General features: G+C 45.8%; 1 protein-coding gene across 1 annotated transcript in view; it reads right to left on the reverse strand.

The window, feature by feature from the left end:
• The window catches only part of COL6A3 (collagen type VI alpha 3 chain), a 98,895-nt gene that overhangs the window by 19,268 nt on the left and 58,765 nt on the right, over positions 1-20,862 (reverse strand). The window contains 17 exon segments of the mRNA XM_020972268.2: positions 1,081-1,779; positions 2,454-2,550; positions 5,495-5,988; positions 6,296-6,307; positions 6,417-6,453; positions 6,549-6,581; positions 8,555-8,617; positions 9,421-9,483; positions 10,536-10,571; positions 11,093-11,143; positions 12,503-12,565; positions 14,116-14,178; positions 15,138-15,200; positions 15,852-15,914; positions 16,749-16,784; positions 19,929-19,982; positions 20,392-20,457. Of these exon segments, the coding sequence (XP_020827927.2) occupies positions 1,081-1,779; positions 2,454-2,550; positions 5,495-5,988; positions 6,296-6,307; positions 6,417-6,453; positions 6,549-6,581; positions 8,555-8,617; positions 9,421-9,483; positions 10,536-10,571; positions 11,093-11,143; positions 12,503-12,565; positions 14,116-14,178; positions 15,138-15,200; positions 15,852-15,914; positions 16,749-16,784; positions 19,929-19,982; positions 20,392-20,457 (1,993 nt within the window).

The raw sequence follows: 20,862 nt of genomic DNA on the forward strand, positions 1-20,862 counted from the left end.
GTCCACTCACCTTTCCAATCTGCTTTCATATTATTCCCCTTCCATGCATTACATTGGAAGAACAGTAGATTGGGAATCAGAGGATCTGAGTTAGAATCTCACCTCTGAGGCTACAGAGGGTATCCTCAAGGAAGTGATTTAGTGGAAAGTAGTCTGGTCTTAGAGTCAGAAGACCCAGGTTTGAGTCATATTTCTGACATCGATGAGAAACATCACATTACATGCTCAGCTGTGCTAAGCCTCCCTTTCCCTCATCTACAAAATGCTTTAGAACAGGGACAATGTTACTGACTCTATGTAGCTCACAAGCCTGGTCTTCAACCTAGAATGAGTGAGTTGACAACCAGCCACCTCAGGGGGAGATAAATGAACCTACCAAAGGAAAACCAATGAGTCGGGGGGGCCAAGGGAAGGTCTCACGCACTCCCACCATCTGTGAATCTCATAGGTGCCCTGTGACTCGTAGGCTAATGGGGTCATCCACCCATCATGTGAGCTCCCCGCCTCAGATTCACAGAATCTTAGAGTTGAGTTGGGGCTCATAAGCCACCTCATAGACCTCTCCATGACCTACCCACCACATGGATGCCCAGCCTTTACTAGAAGGTCTCCTTGTCCACTTTGGAGTAGCCTTAAACATGAGGAAGCTCCTTCTGATGTCTTGCTTAAACTTGCCTCTTTGTACCAATCACTCATTGTGTCTAGACCTGCCAATTAGAGGCAAACCAAATAAATCTCTGCCCTCTTCCATGGTGTAATAGAAAGGCATTAAGTTTGGGGTCAAGGAAGCTGGGCTCCCATTCTTGCTCTGATGTTTCCTATCTGTGTGAATTTGGTCATCACTTAACCATCCTAGACTCAGTTTCCACCTTTGTAAAATAGGAAGATGGACTAGATGACTAAACCTATGATTTTATGATTCCTGTAATATCACCATTAAGCATTTATTAAACACTTGCTGTGTGTCAGGCACTGTGCTAAGTGCTCGGGTTACAAAGAGAGGACAAAATACAGTCTTTGCCCTCAAGGCCTTCTCTTCTCCAACCTGTACTCCCCAAGTTCCTTCAACGAAGTACTTACTATTGACAAAGGAGGGCAACAGCCTTGCAAAGCGTAATAATGGCTCTTCGTTCAGCTCTGTGGGCTTGTCGGCCAGTTTGAAGAAGACGTCATTGGGCTCGCTGGCAAAGCCATAGACATCCTTGACATTGACCTTTCGGCCAATGCCCAGCACAACAAAGAAGTAGCCTTTGCACTTGGCCTGGACGATGATCCTCTGGAGGTCATCGAGCTCAGTCTTCTTTACTTCTCCTGTGATCATCAGCACCACAACCTTTAGGTCCCGGGGGTTGGGTGCGCTTTCAAACATACTTTCTATGGTGTACTCAATGGCATTCCCCAAGGCCCTGGTCCCAGGCAGCAGGGTCATGCGGTTGCTGAGGAAGTCGACCAGCTTGTCCTTGGAACCATAATCAGTTAATGAGAGTTCCACATGGACAGGGGGTATGCTGGTGTTCATCTCATGCTCCCAGGGTGCATGCTGGAGGACTGCTACCCTGGTGAGGTGCTGGGACATCTTGGGATCAGGACTGATTTCCAACTGCTTGACCATGTAGGTGATGTACTTCTTCATCTCATTGAATGCAAATGGGGTAGTGGTCTCAGAGCTGTCCAAGATGAAGGCCATGTCAATGTCCACATCGCTGCCCGCAGCTCGCCTGTCCCTGAAGGCGGGCCTAACGCTGTCAAATCCACACGATGGGTCAGGATTGCATATATCTAGAGAGAAACACAATGAACAGACAGACACTTGATTCTGCACCACTTAAGAGTTAATCTGGTTCCTAGAAAGAAGGTGGGATTGCTCAAGCCGAAAACGTCTCCACATTACACAGTTATATTTATGGCCAGATTTCCACTGCCATCTCAGGCTTTCAAATATCAAACAATAATGAGACGGAAGAAAAACACAGACAATGCCTTCTCCCACCCACACATGTTGTGGCAATTACAGAGTACTTTAGACTCCTACTATCCTATGAGAAAAGCTGAGCTACAAGTGTAAATGAGTCATAAATTACAATTCTGGACCCCACCACCAGCCAAAACCTCAAAGAGTTTACCCTACTCCTTGCTAAATGTAAAATCAACCTAAGGCAAGACCTTTCCTGGGCTATCTCGGTCCATTCTCTCTAAAGTGATTTCCCATTTACCCTGGATATATCTCGTATGTCCATAATTATTTACATATCATTTCCCCATTAGAATGTGATTCCTCTAGGGAAGGGGCAATGATCTTGCCTTTCTTTGTATCCCAAGGGCCCAGCACAGTGCCTGGCATATAAGGAACTATTTAATAAATGCTTGTTGACTGACAGTCTCACCACTAAGGTGAAATTTGATCAACCCCATGGATAATCAGACTGAACCTTTATCAATATGGCATGCCTTACCCAAGCAGACATGGCAAAGAAACACTGTCTTCAAGAACTCATTGAGGTTCCTCGCAGGGGGGAGAACCAGAGCATGTCCCACAGCTGTGTTGTTGATCTGAATTAAACAAAAGGAGATAGTTTTAAAGGGTGTAGGTAAATAAATCCAGTGTCAATACCTACGCGTGTATGTATGTATGTATATATATATGTATGTATATTGCATATATGTATTTGTATGTGAAATTATATATTATATTATGCATAATTAATATTATATACATATATACAATCTAGTGTGAATTGTCTCTTAAGTCACACAGTTGACAAGTAGATTGAACCATTCCTCCCCGCTCCTTTCTAAATAACATTATCCCCAAATGTAAGAACTGAATTTACAGCCTCTGCCCTGGGAGCCATTTTATACCAACAACAATAACAATAATAATTTCTATTGTGCTTGTTTTGTGCTAAGCACTTTATAATTATTATATCATTTGACCCTCACAACAATGCTATAAGGTAAATGCTATAATTATTCCATTTACAGATGAGGAAACTGAGGTAAGGAGAGATTAACTGATTTGCCCAGGGTTACACAGCTAAGAAGTGTCTGAGGCCAGATTTGAATTCAGGTTTTCCTGACTCCAAGCCCAGCGCTCTATCCACAGCACCACCAAGTTGCCCCAGTGATCCAACAGGCTTGCCTGAATCCATAATACTCTAATCCATCCTCCTTTCTCCATTAACCAATGGTTACAAATGGCTCTGGATGGTTATAGACCAAGGGACAGAAAGAAAGAAACAGGGCAAGATGCTCCCTCCTCCTCCACCCCACAGATGATCCAGGTTGAAGGCGAAGCCTTCAGCGATGACTTATCTGGGTCACAGAGCTCCAGGGATTCACAGGACAGACTAGCCAACAACAGGCCGGGTGAGAGGGAAGATGGCATCTCTGGCCTTTTCCAATATGTATCATCACAGACCATTCTCCAATGCTTGGAACATTCCCCTGTGCCCTTCCATAGGACACCACACTTGGAGTCACAAAGACCTGAGTTCAAATCCTACCTCCAAGAGTTACTAGCTGTATGATCCTAGGCAAATCACTTAACCCCTCTGGGCCTCAGTTTCATCACCTGCAAAATGAATAGGTAAGACGTGATAGCCTCTAAAGTCCCTTCCTACTGAAATCAATGTTCCTAGGAAAAGCCTCAGCTTCTTAGAAGGGTCCAACCAGATGCCACCTCCTCTATGAAAACACATACTACCTGTGTCACTTTGTACTGTAAAAATACAAGTGCTGTCAGCATCCCCTAAAGTTCAGGGCCCTGAGGCCAAGCCCCAGTTACTCAGCCCTAGTTTTGTCTCTGGTGGGTAAAACACCAGTGAGTATCACCCCAGCCCTAGTAAAATGAAAGCTGCTTGAGGACAGGGACTATTTTGTTTTGTTTTTTTCTTTATCCTCAATGCACATAGTAGGCACTTAATTAAAGCTCATTGAATTTAATTGACTTAAACTCAGAAAACCATACAGCTGGAAAGTACCTGGGGAATGATCTAATGAAATCCTGTCATTTTCCAACGAGAAAATTGAGATTCATTGAGAGTAGAAGAAGGTAATAAAGTGCATAATTATATACATAATAATAGCTATTATTATTATAGCTAGTAGCAGTGGTAGTAGTAGTAGTAGTAGTAGAGGAGTAGTAGTAGTAGTAGTAGAGGAGGAGGAGGAGGAGGAGAGTAGTAGTAACAGTAGTAGCAGTAGTAGCAGTAGTAGCAGCAGCAGTAGTAGTAGTAGCAATAGTAGTAGCAGTAGTAGCAGCAGTAGTAGTAGCAGTAGCAGTAGTAGTAGTGGTAGTAGCAATAGTAGTGGTAGTAGCAATAGTAGTGGTAGTAGTAGGTGGAAGTAGCCAGAAAGTAATCTCAGAGAGGAAGGCACTAGGCAGCTGGGGGACTGAGAAAGCCTCTTGCAGAAGATGACGTTTGAGCCAGGATCCAAGCATTACAAAATAGTAATGATAGACTGTGTGAATGGGTGAACATGATGCCAGCTCTCCAAATTAGACATTTTACTCCAGCTCTGTCTGTGCCTCTGATTGGCCAAGTAAGGAAACAGTGTCCTCTCACTGGGAGTTGTTTAGCTAAACGTTGGAAATTGTTCATCTGCCTTGAAAGGTGCCATGATGGAGTGGCCTTGGGGTCAGGAAGCTGGGGCTCACGTCCCATCTCTGATGTCACTAGGCTGTGTGACCATAGACAAGTCTTTAACCTCTCAATGCCCCACGTCTCTTTCTAGAATTCATGGTTGCAGAGGACCAACCTGTGTTAGAAAGGGACTTTCCTCACTGGAAATTCCCTACGCTGATGACATAACATTCCCAGTCCTCCCCCAAAATCACACTTGGGCCACAGATGAGGAAGTCTAGGCTTTTTCCATCTCCTTGCCTTCCTAACTGTAAACAGCATTGTGACACATTATTATACACTATATTATAAACAGTATTGTAAGAAGAGGCAGAAGGAGAGATGCCCATTTGGTGTTTTATCCACCAGGACTGAGAAGCTGGGGTTTGAACTGAGTGTGATGAAATGGCCAGGGTCCTGGCACGATCTGCCCTTGTGTGGCAAAAGTAAAGGAGCTTAATACCTGGTTAAGAAGGGTAATTACTTAAACTAGGAAGCGACCATACGGCATACGTTCCCATAGCTTCAACCCATCTGAAATCTACCTCGACCAAGTCTCAGCCCTTCCTCCTTCAAACAGCAGCTTCCTCACCCCAGGTCTCACAGGAAAGCCTCGGGCCTCTGCCCAGGTGGGACAACACCCTGGGGCCTCGGTCTGCCCTAGTCCAACTGAGTTTATCTTCAAAGCTGATTTGTGGGCTCTCTTCCAGCTCTGAGATTTGCCTCACTCTGGTCTTTTCTCACAGACCAGCTCCATGACCTTCATCAACCAAAACACAGCTCCCCCTGATGGGGATGGCATTCCCAGCAGTCAGCACCCAAAGGCAGGAAGATGCTGTGCCCTTCTCCCCCTTCCTACCCACAGCACAGACCTGCAGGGCATTGATGAGGGTCTGATCCTCTCTGCTGGTCAGGAACAAGGGAGAGATTCCTGCGTCGGACAGCTTGAGCACAGCCTCATTGAGCTGGGGGGAGGCTCGGGTGAGGCCGTTGCTGAAGAAGACAGCCACCTTCCTCATGAGGAAGCCGCTGCGAGCCCTCTTGAACGTGTTCCTGGCCACAAAGGACATGGCGGTCTCCAAGCTGCGTTCTCTGGACGTCAAGGGCACCTGGAGGTTCCTGATGCGGTCCAGCAACTGGGACTTCCTCTTGGAGTCAGGGAAACGGATCTCCGTGGTCACTTCATTGTTGTAGGTCACCACAGCCACCCGGGCACCTCGAGGACAATTGCTCTCTGCTATGGTCATGTTATTCACAATTCTCAGGAGGGTGTCCCTCATCCGGCTGAAAGTATCTTGACTGACCCCTTGGGAGGTGTCTAAAGCGAAGGCAAGTTCTGTCGGGAAAACTGGGCATTCCAGGGGCCCTGCAGAAAAGAGTCAATTTTTTTCAAAACAATTAATTTCTTGACTGCTGGAAAGAGCCAAGTTCAATGACAGCTCCCATCTCTATAGCACGGAAGTTTACAAAGCTCTTCCTTTTTAAAGCAACCTTGGAAAGTTGGGAAGGGAAGAACAAATCACCCCATTTTACAGATGAGGAAACTGATATTCAGAGAGTTCAGCCAGACTGCCCAGCATCACAGAGCTAGCCAATGTCAGAGCCAGGATGTGAAGCTGGGGCTCCCCACTCCACTGCTGGGCGAGAGAGATGACACATTGAAAACGACTCACCGTAACAGCAAGCTGAAAAGGAAAAGAGAAGCCATTAGACATCTGGCTCTAGAATCCCAGACTCCTGACTGTTCAAGGTTTAACTAGGGGTGGGGGCGACGATGGAGCTCTGAGTACTTACGGCATTTGTCTTTGATGCTCTGAATCAGGGCGCATTGCTTTAAAAGAAAACAGAAACGCAGATGAGTAAAGCGCATGAGTCGGGGAAATCTTAAAGAACAATACTCTAACTTTGAATTAATGTTTAGCTTACATCAACCGACTCTCCTCTGTTGCCTTTGTGGCCCTGAAAAAGACAAAGAAGAAAAGATTAGAAATGATGCACCATTTCCCAATATCATTACCTAAGTTTAATAAAGAAATGGCTAATGTTTTACTCCCACATTTGCTAGGTTTTGACATCCAGAAAAGAAACTGAAAAATGAGAGTCTGTTTTTAACACAAATCCTTCACCAGCTAATGAGTAAAAGACCTGGGATTTATATACAAGTGTTCTTGCCATTATATTGTACTGTCCCCCCCAACATACACACACACACACACACACACACACACACACACACACACACTCTCCTCTCTCTTCTCTCTCTCTCTCTCTCTCTCTCTCTTCTCTCCTCTCTCTCTCTCTCTCTCTCCTCTCTCTCTCTCTCTCTCTCTCCTTCTCTCTCTCTTCTTCTCTCTCTCTTCTCCTCTCTCTCTCTCTTCTCTCACTCTCACTCTCCCTCTTCTCTCTCCCTCTCCTCTCTGTCTCCTCTCTCTCCTTCTCTTCTCTCTCTCTCTCTCTCTCCCTCTCTCTCTCTCTCTCTCTCTCTCTCTCTCTCTCTCTCTCTCTCTCTCACGCTCTCTCTCTCTCCTCACCTTCCCTCCCTCCCTCTCTCCCTCTGTCTCTTTTAGTCGAGTCCCTTCATTTTACAGATGAGGAAAATGAAGCCCGGAGGTAGATGACTTGCTTAAAGTCACACAGGCAATAAAAATCAGAAGCAAGAGTCAAACCCGGTCCTGTGGCTCCAATGTAAGCCTCTTCCATTTTTCCTGGCTTCCCTCCCACAGGAGGACCCAAAAGCAGAACTGGAAGACTGCCCGGAGCCCCCGGGAGATCATCCAAATATTGTTGGCTGCTCTTCAGCAGGTGACAGTCCCAACCATCCGGGTCGAATGGTTCATCATTCTATTCCCTAAGACCTCCAGGGAATTCCCCCAATCCTGTTATCACGTGGTTTTTCCATGGACGGTAATGAAGCTTGTAAAGGACAGCCACTTGACTTGGTGAGGGGTTGGGAGTTGAATGAGGTTCTAGGAAAATAGGCAATGGGCAGCTAGAGAGAGAGAGAAGAACAGCCCAGGAGAGTCAGGGTGTGCCAGGGAGCCAGCAAAGGCAAGAACACCCAGAAAGACAGTATGTCAAAAGGAGAACAAGTACTGAGAGGGAAAAAGGCCACCATATCTGGTGACTAGAAGGTCATTAGAGACCTTGGGAGAACGGCTTCCATCAAGGGAGGAAGTAGGACTTTTTCAGGAACTTAGGTATGGCAGACGATCAAAAGAAGATGTTTTGTAGGGATTCAGAAGGTAACTTTTGGCAGGCTTTTTAGGAGGGAAATATGGGAAGGAGCTAGTGGAGAGTGAGAAATTGAAATGACTAGTAGACAATAATAATAGATGTTTGGTGAATGAATGAATGAGTGAGTGAGTGAGTAAATGAATGAATGAATGAATGAATGAATGAATGAATGAATGAATAACTTCTAACCAATCACCCTGGAGAAGAAGGTGAAAGGAATGGGGTCAAGGGCTCAAGCAAAAAATGAATAAAATGCAGAGGTCAGAGTGCAGAGTCCAAACCTCAGCCCCACTCTTTAATACCTGTCCGAATATAGTCAAGTCATGATAAAATAATCATCACTGGCCCTCAAATGGTGCCTTGATGTTTCCAAAGCACTTTGTATCTATCATGTCCTTTGGACCTTTCTGGACCTTAGGCTCTTCTTTTGTAAAGTGGAAGGGTTAGATTGGATGACTTCTCTAAATTCCACAGTAAAAATAAATTCAAATTTTCCATTCATAGCAATATACCAGGCCTTCCATTTAGGCAGACTGAAATGATGCATGAAATTGATTTCCTACCGAACATCCAAAAAGTGCAGCTGGTATAGGGAGCAAACCCTCCACATGAAGAAAGGAGCTGGACACCAGACCCTTCTCAATGACTACTAGCAAATCAAAAAGGTGGCTGGGTCAGGAGGTCACAGGAGCACTTACGGATGGTCCTGGGTATCCTGGGTCTCCCTTCTGTCCAACTCCTCCAGGCGGTCCTGAATTTCCCTGGAGAGCAGCAAAGCAAATATGTAAGTTCCATGTCCTTGGGGCAGAGCCCTCAAACCCATGAAGAGCCTCAAGACTCCTTAGACTCATCTAGTCTTTGCCCAGGTTTAGGCTCAAGGGAGTATTCAGTGGCTCTGTATGTATCTGGCATGAACTCAGTAGAGAGTACGTGTCTCAGTAATCTGATCAACCATCTTTCTACTCAGTAGTTTGGTTTGGCAATCTACACTAATTAAATTAATTGGACAATTGTCCAATAGTTCATTTCACTTTATGCTGTCTAAACCCACCTAAAAATAAGTTTTTGTTCACGACCTCTGACTTTGAGTTATCTCACAGTCCGAGCAGCTGCAGGGGTCAAGGCACCCCAAGGAAGTGCAGCAAAAATTTCACCTCCAGCAAGCTCCATCATGGCTCATCAGTTAAGTGGAGAAGTCACACTGGTTGATGAGCAAGGAAAGCATGACACATGGTTTCCCAATGTGCCCAGAAACATCCTGGAGACACTTAGCAGATGTCTGGTGATGGGCCTCGAGACGAGGAGGTCTTTTTGTTTTCTGTTTCTATTCCGTGTCTAGAGAGGTTGAGGACGAAAGAGGCCAACGTGGTGTACTGGGGTTCAGATTTATGTACAGGCCCATAGGACACAGATGTAGAGTGAGAAGAGACCTCAGAGGCACCTAATTCAACCCCCTCATTTTACAGATGAGGAAACTGAGGTTTGGGCAGGCTAAGCAAAGCCATCTCACCATGGTAACAAAGGAATTCATTGGTTGGGTGGAGGATACTAGAACTTGACTTACTCGGCGGCCTCTGCTTCCTTTAGGCCCTGGTCCTCCATCCACACCTCGATCACCAGGAGCACCCTGGGAAGAAAGCGAAGGAAGAGATGAGTTCAGCTTTGGAATGAGAATGTCTATGCTGAAGTCAGAGAAGCTAGATCTGTCCTGGATGACCGAATCCCCTTTTCCCACTGAACTCAGTCTAGTAATGACATTGGATATGTATGTCCTTTATACTGAGCAAACCAAAGTAATTGATGAATAGAATCCTAGAATAGGAAAGGACCTATGAGGTCATTGAGGTACAGTCTCTGTACATTAGTATTTTATTAATAAGCCTATGCATCATAGATATTTATTCATAACAAAGAAATCTCTGACAGAAGCTAGTGTAGTCCCTGTTGAAACACCACTTCCAGTGACAAGGAGCTCACTCCCTCACAAGTTGGCCACTTTCAGTTGGGAAAGCTCTAACTGTTAAAAAGTTCTTCACTTCTGGGGTCAAACAAAAAAAAACATCTTCCTCCTCTTCCCCAGGACTACCTTCTTGAAGCTTGAAGAGTTCTATCAAGACCCCTGAGTGTTGCTTCAGGCTAAACATCTTCAGTTTCCTCAGTCAATCATCTCATTCTATGTTTCTAGGCCCCTTCAGCATCCTAGTTATCTTTACCTTCCTGGGGTCACCCATTGCCAGATGCGTTCCAACATGTAAATGATCCCCTTAAAACAAATCGTCCAAAACTGAATACAGCACTGTAGATCAGGGGCAGAATAGCACACAGAACAGTAGTACTCTCACCTCCTTCGTTATGGACCCTGCCTCTCCGTGCCACCAAAGGTCACATTAGCTTTTTACATTGGCCATGTCACAATTCTGAGTCATGGTGAGTTTGCAGTTCAATAAAGCCCCAGCTCTTTTCCTCACAACCTAACTGCTACTTAGCCACATCTCCTCCATCTTGTACTTGTGAAGTTGATTGCTTGAACCCAACCGTAAAACTTGACATTTATCTCTATCACCTCCCTTACTGTAGAGTTGTACAGACACAGATTTAGAGCAGTTGATTTGTAACATGATTTACATGGTGTGTGTGACCATGCCTTACTAACATATTACTAGGAAGAGCTCTATCTACCTTTGGTCCTGGATATCCAGGGAATCCACGTTCTCCCTAAAAGACAAAGCGAAAATAAAAAAGGATTCAATCAAGATTCTGTTCCAATTTAAATGTGGGTATACTCATATTTATTTCTATAAATCTATATATTTAAAAATAAAAGAAGAATGTGGCTTTATATAGTTCTGTTTAAAGAATATTCTTTGTCAAATATTCACATTAGTATTTTATTAATAAGCCTATGCATCATAGATATTTATTCATAACAAAGATAACAATAATAATGTAACAGGTTTAGGGATAAGATGGCTAGGGTTATCTTAGTAATAGCTTCTTACGTTTCGATGACGTTTTACTGTCTACAACATGCATTCACACCCATTCTCTCATTCACTTGCATTCATTATGACCATGATATGTAGGGTAGGCTCAGCAGCCTTTAGATGCACTTCTCTTCTATGAACAGTACATATCAATAAGAAGTCCTGATAACTCCTTTAGCAATGGAATGGGTTGCAGCCAATCCATGAAACTTTAATCAATGTTCACCCACTGTTCATGAGGGAAGCACCTACTTTTTTGCCCTTCTGTCCGTCAAGGCCTATGCCATCTCGTCCATCATCTCCCTGGGAAAAGAAAAGATAATATGACCATCAGTTGGATATCCAGTAGGGCAGTCCTAGTGACTGAGAGAAGGGGAAAGGAAGAGGGAAACACTGCCCAAGTAACCTCATCATGTTGGGAGCCTTGAAAGGGTCAGTGTCCTTTCTCGGCTAAAGACAGGTAAGAAAAGGCCATTTTAGGACATGGTGAGTTGAAGGGGAATCCCTTTGCCAAGTTGAAGGCACCTACTCAACATTTGGCTTATGCCACTCCTAGTGAATAAAGAGGAATAAGGAATAAGGGCTCCTTCAGGGGAGGGACTATCTTTTATCTTTCTTTGTATCTGCAGCACCTAATAGGGTGCCTGACACATAGTAGGTCCATAATAAATACCTCACATACAGTAGGTACTTAATAAATGCTTGTTGACTTGTGTGATAAAAGTACAAGAGGGACTGGTTGTGAGACCATTCAAAAGTAGGATTAGAAAATCCTAGAATCTTTGAATAGAAAGAGACCTTTCGGGTCATGTATTCTAGTCATCTTTATAGCATCTTTGACAGGTGACCTTGACTTAAATGCTTTTAGCTCCAGGGAGCTCATTATTTCAGGCAACCTTGTCTATTACTGGAAAGCTCTAAGTGTGAAAAAGTTCTTTCTTCTATCAAACTGAGATGTGCTCCTTTGCAACCTTCTTAATTGGTCACAGGATCATAGACTGTAAGCTAGAATACCTAGGCACAAGAAATTACTGAAAAGCTCTCCAACATGGGGTGCTTAGAGCTGGAATAGGCCTTGCAGGCCACCCCATGGAACTTCGTGAGGTTGTATTTTATAGTCCACACAGAATTGCAGCAAAGATCTCTGATTTCTTTCTGTACTTGGGCACCATGACATGCTCTGATCTTAGGGTTTGGACTTTTCTTAAAACCTATCCCTTCTGCAACTGTCCTCATGTTAACAGTTACATGTCCAGAATGAACTCCAAATGTATAATTCTTATCCACTCCACCATACTGCCTTCTGAGAAGGCTAGCCAATACCTTGGAGACTTGTGTTTGATCTCCAGGACTTCTATTTTGATAGTAAGTTTCAAGACTCATTTAATTAACACCATCCCTAAACAACCCTATTCAAACAGATGTACTATTATCCCAGGAAAGAACATTGTAATCAAAAGCTCTTAAGTGCGATGATTTCTAATGGCTATCAGGGAGATGGAGGAAGCCTGGACTGGAATTCATTTCTATTCTTCCCTCAGGATACAGTGTCAGCTCAGGAAAGAGCCTCCCGAGGGTAAGTCCCATCTTTGTCCTTATGAGTCACAACTCCAGAGGGAAACCATGAAAGGTTCTGGGAACTGAGTTGATTCTCAAACTTACCATCTCTCCCCGAGGTCCACGTGACCCATTGCCTCCTTTTGGACCAGGTTCTCCAGGCTCCCCCTAAGAAAAGAGATTATTTTAGAAAACCTCATTCCTCCTTCAAATTGTGCATGAAAGGCCCTTTTTGATCCTGAGTGAGCAGAGGTGATTTGAGTTGGAATGGTTGAGTTGGGTTGGGATGGATTGAGTTGAGATGAGTTGGGTTAGCATGGACTGAAGGGAATTAAAATGAACTGAACTGAGCTGGATTTCTGTAGAAGATTCAGATTACATCTCCAAAACCAGTTACGGAAAGCTATGTGTAGGCTTCATGACCTGTTTTGTTGGTTCTTTGTTTCTCAGTGATTTAAGAAAGCGCAACACCTTCATGAGGACTTCTGGAAACCAGCCAGGAGAGCTGGCGACATTCTTTCTGTAACCCTACCAGTGGTAGAACAAAAGGAGGATGAGAGAGAGGGAGTCTCTCATAGCATCGAAACGTTGGAGATGGAGAATTAACAATGGTGGCCCATATGTCTAAAAATGTGCTTTAAAGTTTAACACGCACTTCCCTCCTCACATCCCTATGAGGTGGGCAGGTCAATGACCCTCCTTCCACTTCAGTTTCCTCATCTGTAAAACTCAGACAGTTGGCCTAGACAGCCTCCTAGTCCCTTCAGGCTCTAAAGCTATGATCTTTTGAATTGGACAGCATAAGAATTTGATCAAGGATCACTGTTCAGTGATGTTCGATTCTCTGTGACCTTGTGGACACCAATACTTTCCATGGGCTTTTCTCTGCAAAGATAGTGGAGTGGTTTGCCATTTTCTTCTGCAGAGGATTGAGGCAAACAGAGGTTAAGTGACTTGTCCAGGGTCACACAGTTAGTAACTGTCTGATTTGAACTCAGCTCTTCCTGACTCCAGGTCCAGTGTTCTATTCACTGAGCCACCAAGCTGCCCTCCTAGGATCTCAGCTCGTAGTTCTGGATTTGGCAGGGCCCAACCAAGCCATGCATTTCCCAGGCATGCAGAACAAGACCCAGAGAGTTAATAGAATCATAGATTCCAAGATGGAAGGAACCTTAGAGATTGGAGGATGCTAGCTCCTGAGCTGGAAGGGGCTCTAGAGGCCATCTGGATCAACCCCCTCACTTTACAGATAAAGAAACTGAGGCCCAGAGAGATGAAGTAATGCACCCAGGGCCACGTTGCTATTCAGAGGCAGAGCTGGGGTACAAAACCAAGCCTGTTTGCTTCTCCAAACAGGGTTCTTTCTAAGGCACTTTCTGACCCCATTTTACAGATGAGAAGTCAGGCTCAGAGAAGGAAAAGTGAGACGGAGCTTGGTTTATCATTGTACTGGGAAGGCAGGAAGGAGTGTGTCAACTACTGTCTAGTTTCTGTGGGGATCAGGAGGTAGAAACGAGAGCTCACGGCCTTGAGCTTCCTCTGGGAGCAGCCGCAGCTCTCTGGCCTGATAGGGTCTCTGAGAGGCCAAAGGGTGACCAGCAGTCTATACTGCAGCTAGCTTGGGAGTCAGAAAGGCTGACAAACGAGGGTCTTAGAAGCCCGAGTTTTCATCTAGGAGTCAGTCCACCTCAAAGGGACTTCGGGTCTCTTGGACATACCTTGGCGCCCAGGGGACCAGGTCGGCCACGATCTCCAGGAACTCCAGGGGTTCCGCCACCTCCCTAGAGGAAAAAGAGGAGGGATTGGTCACTGCAGCATAGTGCAAATCAGGCCAAGTTTTACTCTAGGGATCCACAAAAACTCCCCAATTATCCCGCCTGTTCTCATCCTTCAAGATTCAGGAGTAACGCTACCTCCTTCACAGAGCATTAGTGTACTGATTCGGGCATGGCCCCTGCCCCACTCCATCGGACGCCCCTTGAGGGCAGGGACTGCTCATTCTGTACAGCCATTAAGCATCTACTATATATATAGCACACAATGTCAAGGCGCCGCTGAGAGAGATGCAGAGCTGAATTGAGGCACTGCCCTGTCTAGATAGAATGGGTTTAATTTAAAGATGTGAAATGGCCTCACGCAGACATTCCAAACTAGAAGCCGCCCATCTTTGTTTGGTGGAAGCTTTCCCAAGTCAATATTTTTCAGTAGGTTTCTATAACCGGTGTTTTAGGAATGGACTGGGACCTGAGGGGCATCTAGCCCAACCCCCTGATTTTACATATGGGGAAACTGAGGCCTATGGAGGTAAAGTGACTTGTCCAAGGTCATACAGAGAATGTTTCAGAGGCTGGATTTGAACCCAGGACTTCTGGCTCCAGACCTCTTCCCACTACACTACACTCCCTCTTTCACATCTGCTTTCACCTCTGGAATTCTATTCTATCCCATTCATATAATAACACGTATTTATTTAGCATTTGTCCCCTATGGGGGAGCCTCTCAGTGTGTATCAGATTACGGCAGCAACAAAAAGAAAACGGGAAAATTTGAGATGGGGCTTCAGCGCTGGCCGCCATAAACGGAAGGCTGGGTGGCCGGCTGTTGTCTTTGTGGCCTCCTCCCCCACCCCTGGTGGAGACGGAGTAAAACAGGAGAGAAGAGAAAGAGGAGAAGAAAAGGAGGGAAGAGACGGTAAAGCAGGAGAAAGAGGGAGTGCGAGAGCAGAGGAAGGAACGTTTACCCTCGGTCCAGGAATGCCTTGTTCACCTATCAAGCCCGGGGGCCCAGTGGGGCCGAATGGACCCTGTGGACAGAGATCAGCACAAGTGTTATGAACAGAGTGAGCCTTTAGGAAAGGTCCTGGGGAGGGGGCTTATGTGCCTTGTCCTGGTGACAGCCCAAAACAGTTAAGGCAATGATAGCTCATGGTTCAGATGGACCTCAGTGCTTACGAAGCACTTTAGTCACAAGTACTCCATGAAATTAGTAGGGTAAGCATTATTCTCCTAATTTTACAAATTGGGAAACTGAGGTTCAGAGAGGGAAGTCACTTGCCTAGGTCACACACAGGACCATGGCATCATGGCTTTGGAACAGGAAGGGGCCCAAGGGGCCATCTAATCCAACCCCCTAATGTGACAGGTGAGGAAACTGAGGCTCCAAGAGGGGAGTGACTTGCCCAAGGTCATTCAGCTAGTTATAGGTCAGAGGCAAGGTTCTCACCCGGCCCTCTCCTGGGATTCAATCCACATATAGTGCACTTGACACTAATCCCCACTGGGTATGGTCACTCAACTGAGACCAAGAAGGTGACAAGAACATCCTCAAGTGTCCCATCTTGGCTGATAACCCGCCACAAGAATATTCAACCATCCATTAAGAAAGTCAAATCAAACAATTAAAACATAGCTTATCCCCCAAGAAGGAAGCTTGGAGCTCCTCAGCATTGACCTACCTGTGGCCCTCTTGCGCCTGGCTCTCCTGAAATTCCCACTTGACCTGGGTTGCCTTTGTTACCCTTGAAAACAAGAAACAATAGAGATCATGCATAGTGGTCTGACTTAATTCAAATTCAAGCCTTGGATTTCCCATTTTTCCTCACTGCCATCATGCCATAACACACCCAAGTCTGGGACGAGGATTCTCCAAGCTTTCCATGTCCTGTCATGTCTAGGCAGACTGTTTCTCCCCTACATGCCCAATGCCTCCAAGAGGACTTTGTAGGAACCTTCCTAGAGGGGTGGCCAAAAAAGGCAGCCCCCTGCCACCAACTTGCTGCTGAAGGGCTACTCTGAACTAACAAGGCCAGTCCTTGGGCCACAGGCAAAACAGTCCATCCCTGGTCCAAGTGTTGGAAAGATTTCCACCCTGGCTTAGCCCCCCAAGAGAAGACACTGGGGAGGAGGAAACTTTATTGGGGAGTGGGCTATAAATCAATGGCTAAAATAAACCAGCAAAATATCATATCATGGGGAGCATTGTAGGCTTAGAGCTGGAAGGAACCTTGAAACAACCCAGTTCCCATCTGGTTTCTTTGCTCATAGGACATCCCCTCTACTTTGATTATTGGTTGAGGGTGGACTGGCTATCACCTCGACTTTTAAACTTTGGTTTTTATATCACCTGCATTCCCAAATATGTCCCTCCCATGTTCTACCCTGAGCACTACCCATCAGAACAAACCCCAGAGAGGTCTAATGACAAAGGTATCAGGACTTGAACTCAGACCCAGGGCTCTTTTCACAGCCTCCTAAGAAGTGGTAGGACAGGGCAGGGCACGTGGAGACAATGAACACCCTTCATATTAATGGGTGCCTGTAGGAAAGTGGGGGAACAAAGGAAAAACACTTACCTTCACTCCTGGTGGGCCTCTGCGCCCAGGGCCGCCCTGTGGGAACAAGAAACCACTGTGGGGTTAGCAGAAAAAAGGGCCTCTCCAAGTCCTTCATCATTAATTCATTCATGAGATAATATAGACAAAACACTTCGTAAACCTTAAATAAACATTGGCTGTGCATCTCTGGGCAAATCATGTCACCTCTCTGCCTTAATTTTCCTCTCTGTAAAATGGGGATGATCAAAGAACCTCTTACAGGCTTGTCGCAAGGATCCAATGAGATAACACGTATAAAATTTGAAGCACTTTATAAATGCTAGTTATTATTGTTACTGTTATTATTATTCAACAAACCTTTATTATGTGCCTACTGCAGACACAGAGCCAGGTACTGGAGTTTGACTGAGGACAGATTCTCAGCTTCTCTGCCATCTGACCCCTCCTGAAGGAGGGCCCCTGGTCTACTCAGAATCGCTGCCAGTTAGAGTCTTTAGGAGGCTCTGGAGCCTGCCAAGCTAAACAATTCCATGCTCTCCACTCCTCCTTCTCCCCCTCATTTCCAAAGGGAAGCCTGTGGGACACAAGCACTCCTCCTCCCCCACACAGTTCCAGCTTTCTCACAGCGGGGAGCAAGTGTGATGTAAGCCCACTTTCAAACAGGGGGTCCCCACTGTCCCAAGCCTCTGAGCCAAAAGTAACACCTGCGGAGCAAAGGATAGAGGCAAAGGAGGCTTGGGGAGCTGAAAGCAAACCCGACAGAGGCTCGCTCTTCATGCTTCAGCCAAACTTTAGTCTGGCGCTGTGCAGAAGACCCCCCAGCCCCGAGGAGCAATAAGCCTCCCGGCCAGGGAGACCAGGTCCCGCAGACACATCGGGAGTGAGGAACCAAGTCGGGGACAGGCACTCTCCAAGCTTGCCGTGCCCTGGAATCTCCAGGTGGAGTACTTCTCCCCTCGAGGAGAAGGAGGAGCAAACCCAACGGCCTGGGGTGGGGGGCATCATGCAGACCCTCTGCCCTTCTAAGAAAGCATGAGCAGCCCACGTTTCATTGGCACTTTGAGGCTTGCCAAGAGCTTAATGTCCATGATCCCAGATGATCGTTGCAACAACCCAGTGAGGGTGCTGCTGTTATCCACTTTATGCAGATGAGGAAACTGAGTCTTAGAGAAGTGAAGTAATTTGAGTCTGAGGTGAGATTTGAACCCAGGACTGTCCATTATGCCCTAATGGGCTCCATTTATCTGACCAGATTACATCCAGTCTTTGGGCATCCTCATTCTCCCCTTTAGATTGTCAGGTAACATAGCAGTAGCTGCTCAGTGGTGGAGCATAGCAAGGTGGGGATTTTTTAGTAGAACTACTCTTTGCAGGGTCCCACTTCACCAGCCTGCCTGCCTCAGTTGTGCACGACTCCTCAGAGGCAGTGTGAGAGGCTGCGCATCAGGGATAAAACCAGCAATCTGTGTGTCCAAGTCGAGTAGCACAAAATGTGCCTGAGAGGAGCAAGCCTGGGACCCTCACAGTGGGGGGAAGGCAGAACTGCTGGGACAATGTGAAGCTGCTTTTGGGAGCAGCAGGACAAAGCTGAGCTCAGAAGTAACCTGATTAGTTCTAATTAATTCCTACAGGACCGTCAGGGAAAATGCTGCCAAAATATAAATGTAACAGATTTTTAAATGGCACAATCTTTTGGAATCATTTTGCCCTCTTAATTTCCAGTGCCCTGATACAAAGCACCAGTGATTCAACCCTAGTTGTGGTTTTCACCAAATGTGAAAGTTGGAAGGGACCTAGTTCTACTCATTCACTAAAGGAATCTTCACCATAACATTCCTACAAATAGACCTCCAAGAACCACCAGGGCAGCCCACCCTTCCGTGGGACATCTCTAATTGTCAGGAAGTTTTTTCTGGCATGAAGCCCGAACGCGCCACTGGGCTGCAGACCGCCAATAATTCTCTCTCGCCACCATCCTAGTCCGGTCATTTGTTTAGATCCGTCAAGGGTGAAAGGGATCTTTCTTCAAGTCCCTGAGCTATGAGCCAGAAAGACTCAAAAAAAGAAGGGGAAAGAAGCAGGACATTCTCCTTTCTGAAGTCAGCGTCAGGATAAGTGTAGGCATCCCCCTCCCCATTACAAGCACAAAGTCCTTTGTCCTGGCTTCCCTATACATGGCATTTCCAAAACACTCATTGATCTCCAACGAATTAGGGGCCAGCGGAATTTTTAAGCTATTTCCACAGGAGCTGTGTTTGGCCCCCTTCACGCACTGGGTTTTTTCATCATGTCAATGCCAATTGCCTGGTGTAGCCATTTCCAAGAAAGGCCCCTCTTGCCTTTGATCGTAGCTCCAAATGACTGTTTAAAATTAATGAGCCTCCACTGAGGGCTTTTAAAATACCGTTTTTCATCGTTATTTGCTTATTTATGAGTAGAGAGACAAAAGAAAATGAGTAACCTTGGCGTGACGTTTGATTGAAGGCAGAATGCAACTCTCACATCAATTTGCTCACCTCGAGTAATTCACTCTGCACAGCCTGACTTCAGATACTGTAAGATGCTGGAGATTAGGGTCTGGTCGAACCTTCCTCTCCTTTCCACTCTGCTTTAGGACCAGCCTTAATGTGGTTTGGGAGCAGTCTTAGAAACGGCAGTGTTTCTTACATCTCTAGCCAGCTCACTGTTCACTCTCCTCTGGGCAATGACCTTCTATAGGTGTACTCTTTGCTATTTCCTTATTTTCCAGCCTCTCCGAAGACCAAGCATCACATGCTACCAATGCTACTCTCCTGTGTACGCTCCCAAGCACTGTCCCCATTCTGGGAAGTTTCCTGGATTCTGTGAGCCTTCTAATGAGTGCCAGCACCCACTCTACAGTTTAGAATCTCAAGCAGCTGCCTCAGGTTCTGAGAATTTAAAGGATTTACCCAGAATCACACAGAGCAAGTATGTGTCAGAGACAGGAATTGTAGTTTGAGGTCTTCCTGACTCTAAAACCCACTACGTCACACTGCAGGTAGCAAAGAGCTTATGGGACAGGCATCCCATGTGAACTTGAGAGAGCGAGAATATGGGAAGGGAAGTTTCCATGGTGAAACAGGGCTCCAGGAATTCACCTCCTGCCAAGAGCAGAAAGGTGTCCAGTGGCTTTGCACCAGGTGTCCATCACTGGGCAAAGAAATGAGATATACTCACATCCTTCCCAACTACTCCAGGACCACCTGGTGTCCCATCAAGTCCAGGCATTCCCTAGGGCAAAGAAGAGACAGAGATGAGATTTTTATGGGCAGGCAGAAGAAACTTGAATTTCTTAGAAAATTACATGAAATGGATCTGTGTGCATAACTACATATGCTACACATGTAAATGCATACACATCCCACCTCATATGTGTGTCTACAAACACCTATTTCACCAAGATCTGCTCATTAAGATGAGAATCTCATTACTTAGAATAAACAAGGGTTTTCTTTGAACAACATTGATTCACATGTCACTGGGGAAGTGGTTGAGGCCCAGAATGGACCCTCTACAGGGCTGGCCTTCATCAGGTCCAAGGAAAGCCCTGCTTCCTGCTTCTGCCCTAGCTGCCTGGTTTAGCTGCTCAGCTTTTCTTCTTTTGGTCATTAGAATAGTGAATGATTGAATAATACTTTACCATTGGGCCAATTTCACCCTTTTCTCCTTCGGCTCCTTGTTGTTGACTGTCCAGTCCTATTTCACCCTGAAAACAACAACAACAACACGAAAATGTGGGATAACAATACTAGAATTGACCTCATTAATGAATGGCTGGACCACATGACCAATGCTGGATTGTTGCTGAATGAATGAACAAGAGTGAGAATTTAAAAGGGTGGGCAGATGTGACTCCTTGGAGGGAGAAGGTAATTTTTCCAACCACAGTGGTCTCCCCAGATCCCATGATTTGCCTGTCGGGCTTATTCTGGGGTAACCCAGCAGTCTATGACACCAGTCTACCCAGAGTCATTCACAGACTGGGGACAGCAGGGTTTTTCTCCTGAGGAGAAATGGGTATATTGTGCAATATTGTGTCCCACTCCAGGGTCACCATAACGGGAGGCTGTGAGCCTACCTAAAATGGAAATAATCTGGCTCAGGAATGGTG

The sequence above is a fragment of the Phascolarctos cinereus genome, unplaced genomic scaffold (assembly GCF_003287225.1).
Source record: "Phascolarctos cinereus isolate Bilbo 61053 unplaced genomic scaffold, phaCin_HiC Scaffold_5;HRSCAF=322, whole genome shotgun sequence".
In the NCBI taxonomy this organism is placed as follows: domain Eukaryota; kingdom Metazoa; phylum Chordata; class Mammalia; order Diprotodontia; family Phascolarctidae; genus Phascolarctos; species Phascolarctos cinereus.